Source organism: Ovis canadensis, chromosome 21 (assembly GCF_042477335.2).
Source record: "Ovis canadensis isolate MfBH-ARS-UI-01 breed Bighorn chromosome 21, ARS-UI_OviCan_v2, whole genome shotgun sequence".
Taxonomy (NCBI): domain Eukaryota; kingdom Metazoa; phylum Chordata; class Mammalia; order Artiodactyla; family Bovidae; genus Ovis; species Ovis canadensis.
The window spans coordinates 43,655,360-43,665,290 of NC_091265.1; the positions used below are offsets into that span (position 1 = coordinate 43,655,360).

The following is a 9,931-nucleotide window of genomic DNA, read 5'->3' on the forward strand; positions in this document are numbered from 1 at the left end:
TCTGCAGGTAGGAGGGAAAAACCTCTTTACGGACCAACATTCCATGACTCAGAGATGAGAATTTCTATTGCCATAACAGGAGAATGACTAGTCTTTACATAGGAGGATGCCTTCCTGTGTCTTTCTACATTTGTGAATACAACTCCCTCTTTGAAAAATGTCCCAACAGTCAGTAGCTCAGGAAGGCCAGTGACTCAGGGTGAGCTACAACTGGAGTGTGCCCTGGAAACTCCAGTCTCACAGCAAAGACAGAGGCACAGCATCTGAGAGATGTTCAATAATTTCCCAGGTTGCTTAGGAAACACATCTTGAAGAAGGGATGAGAACTGGAAAGAGACCTAGAAATATCATGATCTCTGACTCTATTGTTTCAGTCACCCCCTCACCCCAGAACAAAATCAGAGCAAGAAGTACTTCCCAAACTCTCAGATTTCAGGGCTTCATGTTAGAAACAAGGATAGAGAGACATGGGATGCTGCCACACAACCACTCACCCTTGTTCAGCTTAGTATTAGCAGTACGGAGTCGGACAGTCTGCTCACCCTGAAAGGAAAAAGGCTTGCATGGTGTAGGAAGAGGAGTGCCCTAAGCCTGTATACTTCTTTTTCCTGTGATGTCCAGAAAACTAATACCTGCATTATCCTGGAATCAATTCTGAGCCAAAGACCATGGTTTCACATCAAGGCCTTGCCCAGATAGTTCCCTCCAATTTTAGAAAGGACACATCATCTGTCCATGACACTGAGATCATAACATGATATTTAAGGGGGTCTTCTTTTACATGTATATACATATTAAGATCTGGCTGGAACCCAAAGACACCTCCCTCAGGTGCTCTCCTAGGAGAAGTATCTGCAAAAGAAACCAAAAGAATGTAGTTTTCACAAACAGAACTCATTTAGACTTCTGTCCAAATTTCTATACCTGCTATCCAAGAAGAGAAGCAGGAGCCCCTCTTCCAGAGCCGTAGATGGGATGCAAAGTTGACTCTAATTGGGAATTCCTTTCCTGGTTCTCAGCAAAAATGGCAAATTTCAGTAACACAATATGTGGGTTGGTTAGGGTCCTAACACACTTAACCTACAAAGCCCCTCACCACATTACCTTATTACCTTTCTCAGTAAAATTGTTTAGGCACTTCAAAGCTACTAAAGACTTTGCCTTATCAAATAACAATGAAATCTGCCTCAAAATGGTTTAAAATCTGTGAGAGAAGTAAATGCTGTATTACCATTGACTCCATGGAAGCAGTAATGTGCCGTGTAGAGACAGCAGGGAAGAATCACACATAGCCATGGTGACATTTTTCTAAAGATACCTCATTTTTGGAGGCCAAGAATCCAAATACATATCCTCTATTATTTTGGCTAAGGTAGAAGTTCACTGCATGAATGATTCATGCTTTTATTCAATAATTATTCCATAATCCGATCATTTCTGCATTTGAAAAAGTATTGGAAAATTATATCCTGTTGCTGTAAAAACTTTCCTTTGAAACATGGTGTTAACTGAATGATGGTGCATTTTTTTTCTAGAATTTACTTTCTTAAATAATGCTATGTATTTGTTCATAAAATGACATGGAATGTAGTAAGGTTTTTTATGTTATGTTTCTTGTTTTCGCATCTTAGTTGTTTTGTTTTGATTGTGGTAAGATCACTTAACATGAGGTCTGCCCTGTTAGATTTTTAAGGGTGTGATACAGCATTGTTAATTATAGGTACAGTATTGTACAACAGGTCTCTGGAATTTATTCATCATGCCAAACTGAAACTTCATACCTATTGAAAAACTGGAGTGGGCATAACACCTTCAAATTCAAGTGGAATAGTGAATCCTTACACCTGGTGGTCTCTTGCCTAAATTTCAGGACAGTAATCAAGCCATATAGATAGGAGCTAAACCTTAGGGTCTAAGAATGCCCTGAAAACCAGATGTGAAGTTTTCACTGGCATGGAAAAATTAGATTTTAAAATACAAGTGCATCTGAACAGAAGTGTTACATTCTGGCACTGGGATACAAAGGGAGACGCTGGAGGACTATATAACATTTTTTAAAGTATATACTGTTGAGACTGAACGTGGACAGAAAAGGCAGAGGAGAGAATTAGTATCAAAGGAAGATTTTGGTTTTTTTTTAATTAAGAGAGTTTTTAAAGGTAAAGTAGGATTGCATATATCCAGCAATAGAAGTCTATAGAGATGGAGATATTAAAGATACAAAAAAAAAGATGAGGAAATTTTGAGAGAATAAAATCCCAAAGAAGATGAAAAGCAATTGACAAAATACAACATCCACTCATGCTTTTAAAGTATTTTTAGAGAACGATAGATACTTTTTTAAGATGATAAAATATGTAAAACTCAGATCAAAAGCCAGCAACTTAGTTTGAAAACCCTTGAGACATCTCTAATTAGAACAAGTAGAACCAAGATACCTACAGTCTCCACTATTACTTAACATTGTATTAAAAGTATTAGAAATGCAATTATAAATGGAGAAGGAATTAGAGGCTAAGACTCAAAAGGAGACAGCCAAAATTATCTCTGTTTATAGAAATTTAATCAACATAATAGGAAAACCTGAGGGGAATTCCTGGAAAAACTTCTACAAAAAACAATTACATTAAAGTATAAAGTTAACATATAATTCAGTAGAATTCACATATATAAACACTAATCAGAATATAATATGAAAGCTAGAATCCTTGTTATAATAACAAAATAAAATAGAATTCTTAAACGTAAATCTAATTAGAAATGTTCAAACATAAATGAGAAAAATTACAAAACATTCCTAAATGTTACTGAAGTAGACCTAAAGAAAATGGGAAGGCATACCACACGTCATGGTGAAAAGTCTGAATATCCGAAAATGTCAACCCTCTCTAAATTTACTTATAAATTTAAGATGCAATAAATAAATATGCTATGAGTTTTTTCTAGAGTTAGACAGATTAATTATAAAAGTTATGGCTTAAAATGAATATCCAGGAAAACCCTAAAAAAACTAAGAACAATACGTGGAAGGTACCTTCAAGATAGGAAAATGCTGTGAAGCTTCTATAATTAAATCAGTGTGGTATTGGCTTATGAATAGACTTACAGACCAATAAAGCAGAATGGAAAATACAGAAATAACTCAAGAGCCTATAAAACTTAGTATGTAATGAAGGCAACAGCTCAAGCCAGCAAGGAAATGAAGGACTTTTTTTTATAAATGGTGATAGAACAACTGGATAGCCATATGGAAAAAGATAAAGTTAGATCCATTCCTCACACCATACACTGGTACAATTTCTAAAAAGATCAGACATTCGGGTTTTTTAAAAATCATGCAAACATTATGAAAAGATTAGTGAATTTCTTTATAATCTAAGAGGAAAGAAAACATTTATAAATATGATTAAAATATGAGAAATAATAAAAAATTAAAACCTTTAAAAATTTTATATCATAAGGAAAGTCAAAAGCCAAATCATAAAATAGGGAGGAAATATATGCAACTTATATCTCAGACAAAAATCAAATATAGTTTATATACAGTCCTCCTAAAAATTGGGAAAATCAAAATCCAGCAGAAAAGTGGGAGAAAGTTGTAAAAAGATCATCCATATAAGAAGTAATACCAACAGCCATTAAATACCTGAAAACATCTCCAATGTTTCTATTTATTAGAGAAACCCAAATTATAACAATGCTTAAAAACTATTTTTCACATATCAGGTTGGAAAAGTTGAAAAATGTTGAGCATATGCTATGTTACAGGGACTGTAGGAAAGTGAGTACTCCATTTATTGCAGAGGGGAAAGTAAATGTCAGTTCTCCCCCAAAAGATCCACAGATTGAATACAATCCCAATCTAAATTAATCTTCTGTAAGAATGAAAAGACAAACCATGGACCATTTAGAAATCTTATGTTTAGCAAAGGACTAGAATTCAAAATATATAAAGAACCTCGACATCTCAATGAGAAAAAATAAATAAGCTACTTTTATTTAAATGGGGCAAAATTTAGATAGACATTTCACCAAAGACATATGGATGACACACGACCACATGAAAAGATGCTCATCATCATTTAATCACTAGGGAAATGCAAACTAAAACCACATTGAGATACTACGACACACCTATTAAAAATCTTTTCAACTAAAAAGTGGGCCATACCAAGTATGGTGAGGAAGTGAAGGAATTGAAAATCTTAAACACTACTCCTGAGAGTGTAAAATGGCACAACCATTTTGGAAAACTGTTTGGCAGGTTTTTGAAAAATTAAACATATACCTATCATATGATCTCACTGTTCCACTCCTGTGTATTACTCAAGAAAGATGAAAGACTATGTCCATACAAAGACATATACATGGATGGTTACAAGAGTTTTGTTTGTAGTAGCCCCCAAACTGAAAACAACCCAAGTGGCTATCAACAGGGGAAAGATAAACAAATGGTAGTAGTGTTTCCATATACACTAGAAGTAGTAGCAGTGGTAGTTTGTAGTATAATCATTCACTCAATGACTCACTACTCAACAACAAAAAATAATGAATTATTAATAGATGTAACAACATGGAAGAATCTCAAAATACTTAAACTAAGTGGCATAAACCAGACAAAAATGAACACATACTGTACAATTAGACTTTTAGAAAATCTTGAGAATGAAGACGAAAAGAAAACAGATCAGTGGTTACCTAGAAAGAATGGGGGAATGGAAGAGTTCCCAAAGGGACAAGACTGTGGCAATGGTTTCATGAGTGTAGACATATGTCAAAATGTATCAGAATTACATGTTAAACATTTGTTTAAAGTGTGTGCTAATTTAATTTGTTTAAATTGTATGCTAATTATAGCTTCTTAAAATCCCTTTTAAAAACATAAAAAATAAATACATGTTTACTCAACTGAAAATACTTATAATACTGCACTTTCATGCCCCAAGTGCTCCATCCCTGCGAAGTTATCAATCAAATAGAAGTAGAGATAGTATAAGCATAGCGTAGAGCCAGAAGATCAAGGGACCCAAAATGGTGACAGAGACAAAGCCGCCAGGGCTTTGTTATGTCTTCTTTCTCACTCGTATCCCTTTGCATTCCTCTTCCTCTGGCCTCAGGAAGAACAGTAAGGTAACTCTAAATAAGACACAGCACTAACCATTAGATGCAAAGCTGATAAATCAAACAGTGAAAAATAGACCATCTGCAATCAAAAGACGGAGAAGGCCATGACACCCCACTCCAGTACTCTTGCCTGGATGGACGGAGGAGCCTGGTGGGCTTCAGTTCATGGGGTCGCTAAGAGTCAGACACGACTGAGCAACTTCACTTTCGCTTTTCACTTTCATGCATTGGAGAAGGAAATGGCAACCCACTCCAGTATTCTTGCCTGGAGAATCCCAGGGACGGGGGAGCCTGGTGGGCTGCCATCTACGGAGTCAAGTCGCACACGACTGAAGCGGCTTAGCAGCAGCAGCAGCAGCAGCAGCAGAGAAACGGAAACTTTTGGACATTGTTGATAGCATAAACAGTTTTACTTGAAAGGAGAAAGAGGAGACTTTCTAATGTGGATGGAAATGTTTTAGATCTTGAATTAGGTTGTGGTTACATATACATATGCAAAAGTTCAGAGTTATACACATGATTTGTGCACTTTACTATATGAAAGTTAATTACAAAAATTTCTGTAAAGTTTTCTGCTTTCTTTCATTAACTACTTTGTACTGCATACCCCAATATACCAACCCCATTCATAAATTCTAGATCTCCTGAGTTCAAAGAACTATTCAGTCTCATCTAAAGTACAGTCCTCTTCTGTATGTTTATTCTTCTCATTGCAGCAATATTGAGCAGAATCAAAGGGCAAAACTAACTTTTATCCAAACTTCCCTTATTTCCTAATACAATAACTTTCATAAGGGAAAATTTATAAGTAAAAATATTTCCCTAGCACTTCATTTGTCATTATTCTCAAAGAAATTTTACCACTAATGAGTTTAGTGAGTTTAAACCAAAATTTTTTTCTTTTTTGAATTTTTTATATAAAGCTATATTTTCTTTCCATTAATAACACTGTGTATTTATAAGTTTATCCTGAGATCAATATCTCTTTCCCATATGCCAGGCTTCCCAGATGGCACTAGTGGTAAAGATCTTGCCTGCCAGTGCACGAGACTTAAGACATTTGGGTTCGATCCCTGGATCCAGAAGATTCCCTGGAGGAGGAAATGGAAACCCATTCCAGTATTCTTGCCTAGAGAATCCCATGGACAGAGGACCCTGGCAGGCTACAGTCTATGAGACTGCAGAGCCAGACACGACTGAAGTGACATAATGTGTGTGTGTGCGCACACACACACACACACATACACACACAAATTTTCCATTCAATACTACTGTGTTTTTGTAAATTTATCTTGAAATCAACATTTCTTTTCCATTTGTCTCATCATTAGAATGTGATGTCAATCAGCAGTGCCTGAAAATTCAATAGCAATTGCCTCTCCTAAAAAGGAGTAGCTTGGTGCTGCCCTGATAACTAAATATGTACCCACAGCCATCTACTTCTCTGTCCCATCCTCCAGACAATAGGAATATTACAAGAAATAAAGAAATAAAATGCAAGCCACCTGTATAATTCTAAACTTTCTGGTAGATAGTTATGTTAAAAAACTAAACAGATAAATTCATTTTAATTGTATTTTTATTCAACATAGTAGATCAAAAGTGTCAGTTCAGCATGTAATTCATATAAAAGACAATCGATGAGATATTTTACATTAGTCTTCACATTAATTATTCTAAGATCCAGTGTGTATTTTACACTTACACCATATCTCAATTTGGATGATCACATTTCAATTACTGGATACTGTATATAGCTAGTGGCTATTGTATTGGATAGTACAGCTCCCAGTTAACTCAGAATACAACCAAGGTACCCCTTGAAATGAAGCTCCAAATTCTGGCCCATTAGTGTTGAAATACCTCCACCCTATGTCTTTATACCCCATCAAATTACATTTCTCTCACCTGGAAGTTCTAATTCACTGAACTTTGTCCCTAGAGCTCCACTTACCAAGTCAGAGGTGCCCATCTTGCATTTATCTGAAATCTAACATACTTCCCACTCACACACTACAAAATTCATCAGAACTGATCTTGTCGTTTTGCCAAGACCAACTCAACAAAATCTTTCACCTCCTACTCTCTTTCAAAATGTGATATATTAAAATTATCCTGTGAGAAGTAGCATGAAATTACTGTGAACATATTCATAAGTTAAATGTGCTAGGTCAACAAACATGTGAAGTAGAATAGTCCAAAAAGACATGAGGCAAGAAAACATGGCATAAAGAAAACAAACTAGGTTGGGACTCAAGCTGAGATTTCAGCCCCAGCTGTAGCACCAGGTAGTTCTATATTCTTGGGTAACATACATTTCTGAGCCTCCAAAGTGTGATGTATTATACATTGGCACTGGATTAAATGATTCCAAAGTCCCATTCAACATTGAATACTCTATAATACAGCAACTATTTTTGTAAAATAAAGAAGGAAGAGGGCAAATGAAGGTGAGGGAGGATAAATCCACTTGGGAAAAAGTTAAATCTCCTTTATATATTGGACAGAATGGAAGCCCTGGAACTTGAAGTCCACACTAAATAACAACAACAATAATAACAAACATTCCAATAAAAAAATATGGGATCCTTTTTCTCAATTTCTAATATTTCTTCAAGACAACATTATTCTGTCCAAGGTTTTCTTTAGGGCAAATTTGACATCCTTATTCCTCAAGCTATAGATTAATGGATTGAACATGGGCACCACAATTGTATAGAATAAGGAGGACACTTTGCCCTGATCAAGAGGTAAAACAGAAGGTGGTTTGAGGTACATAAAAGCTCCTGACCCAAAGAAAAGAGAGACTGCAAGTATGTGGGAACTGCAAGTACTGAAAGCCTTGGACCTTCCCTCAGTGGAGCTTATGTGGAAAATGCTAGAAAGAATAAAACCATAAGAGATAAAAATGGTCACAATGGGCACACCAATGCCAATGGTCACAACAATAAAGACTACCAACAAATTTACATCAGAGCTGTTACAGGAGAGCTCAAGGAGGGGAATGATGTCACACATATAGTGATTGACAAGGTTGTCACCACAGAAAGTCAAAAATACTATATTTCCTGTATGGGCCGTAGCCCCAAACACTCCCATCCCGTAGACCCCCAACAAAAGGAGTAAACACACCTGAGGAGACATGGGGACCGTGTACACCAGTGGCTTACAGATGGCGACATAGCGGTCGTATGCCATTGCCGACAGGATGAAGGATTCAGAAAAGACAAAGAAACAGAAGAAAAAGAGCTGAGTCATACACCCTGCATAGGAAATGAAGTTCTTCTCTGAGGTGAAGCTTGTCAGCATTTTAGGGACAATGGCAGTAGAGAAACTAAAATCTATGAAGGACAAGTTGAAGAGGAAAAAGTACATGGGAATATGAAGGTGAGAATTCAGTCCAATCAAGGTTATCAAGCCCAGGTTCCCCGTTACAGTGGCCATGTAAAAACACAGAAACAGGAAGAAGAGGGGCATCTGGAGTACTGGCTGATCTGTTAAGCCTGTGAGGATGAACTCTCTCACAGAAGAGGTGTTCTCTTCAGCCATTCTCCTCTAGAAGAATCTGTGAGGGAAAAAGAAGAGTTGTTCAGAGAAAGAGGAAAAAAATCCTTCTCAAGAATGGCATTTGAACTGAGGGATTTTTGAACTTCAGGAAGATGGCATTTCTTCATACCTACTCTCTCTTCATGGTCCCCAAGTGCCATGAACCACCCTAGTAACTGTCTGTGGGTGAAATTTGCTTTCAGAGTAAAGGCTGATACTACCAAGGAGAGTCCATGAACTCATCTGGCCACCTTTTCCTGTACCCTTTCTGTGCACTTCCTCCCCTCCACAGCCCTTGATCAAGTATGTAAGGCTTGGGTCCCTTCTCTAGGGTTACTCTTGAGACATGGAAGCCATTCGACCCTGCCTAGACCTTCCACCTTGGGTCTCAAACTGAGCAGAGCAAGATGATGAGGTCATGTGCCCAGGGTCTTTGGATGGAATGGTTGTGAAATTATAATGTGATGATAATAATAATGATGGTTTCCCAGGTGACTCAGTGGTAAAGAATCCACCTGTCAATGCAGGAGACACAGAAGACACGGATTCCATCTCTGGGGCAGGAACATCACCTGGAGGGGGAAATGGCAATCCATTCCAGTATTCTTGCCTGGAAAATTCCATGGACAGAGGAGCCTGGTGGACTGCAGTCCAGGGGTTGCAAAGAGTCAGACATGACTGAGCATGAACACACGCACTAATAATAATGGAGTCATAATGCAAAGTTATGGGATAGGTATTGTTCTAAATGCTATGTAGCATTATAGTTATCTCCATGTAACAGATGAGGACACTGGACTTACGTGACTTGCACAAATCCCAGTAGTAACAGAAGGTGAACTCAGGTGGTCTGGATCAGAGCATGAACTTGTAACCTCTCTGCCACAGGACAGACCAGGTCAGGCAGACACCCACTCACCCTTCAGCTTGGAGTCATAGTTCTGTGCTTCTGCTGGCTCTCATCCATCTCTTTCATGCAACTCAAATGCCCTGGTGAAAAGAAGGTGAAAATTCAGAGTTCAGATGCTTCTGCTTCTGCTTCTCAACTTTAAGGATCAAAACCTCTAGTTTATCTTGCTTCTCTTGCTGAGCAGAAGGACATGGTCTCTGACTGTGGTTTTTCCCTGAGCCTCCTATCCAGCCTCCAGAGATGAAGTAGCATCCTTTCCTTATATCTACAGATAAGAGGAAACTGAAGACTTTTATTCTGGATCAGAGATCTCAGTTGACCTCATTACAAGAGACTCCCTCAGGATTACAG

General features: G+C 37.5%; 1 protein-coding gene across 1 annotated transcript; it reads right to left on the bottom strand.

The window, feature by feature from the left end:
- Positions 1–7,737: 7,737 nt before the first annotated feature.
- Positions 7,738–8,673, bottom strand: LOC138426689 (olfactory receptor 8B8-like). Its single transcript, XM_069565388.1, has one exon. It carries the CDS (start codon positions 8,671–8,673, stop codon positions 7,738–7,740), a length of 936 nt encoding a protein of 311 aa, XP_069421489.1.
- Positions 8,674–9,931: the final 1,258 nt, after the last annotated feature.

Bases quoted from the DNA above. Each gene is read 5' to 3' on its own strand.
- LOC138426689 (XM_069565388.1), bottom strand. From the start codon at position 8,673: ATGGCTGAAGAGAACACCTCTTCTGTGAGAGAGTTCATCCTCACAGGC.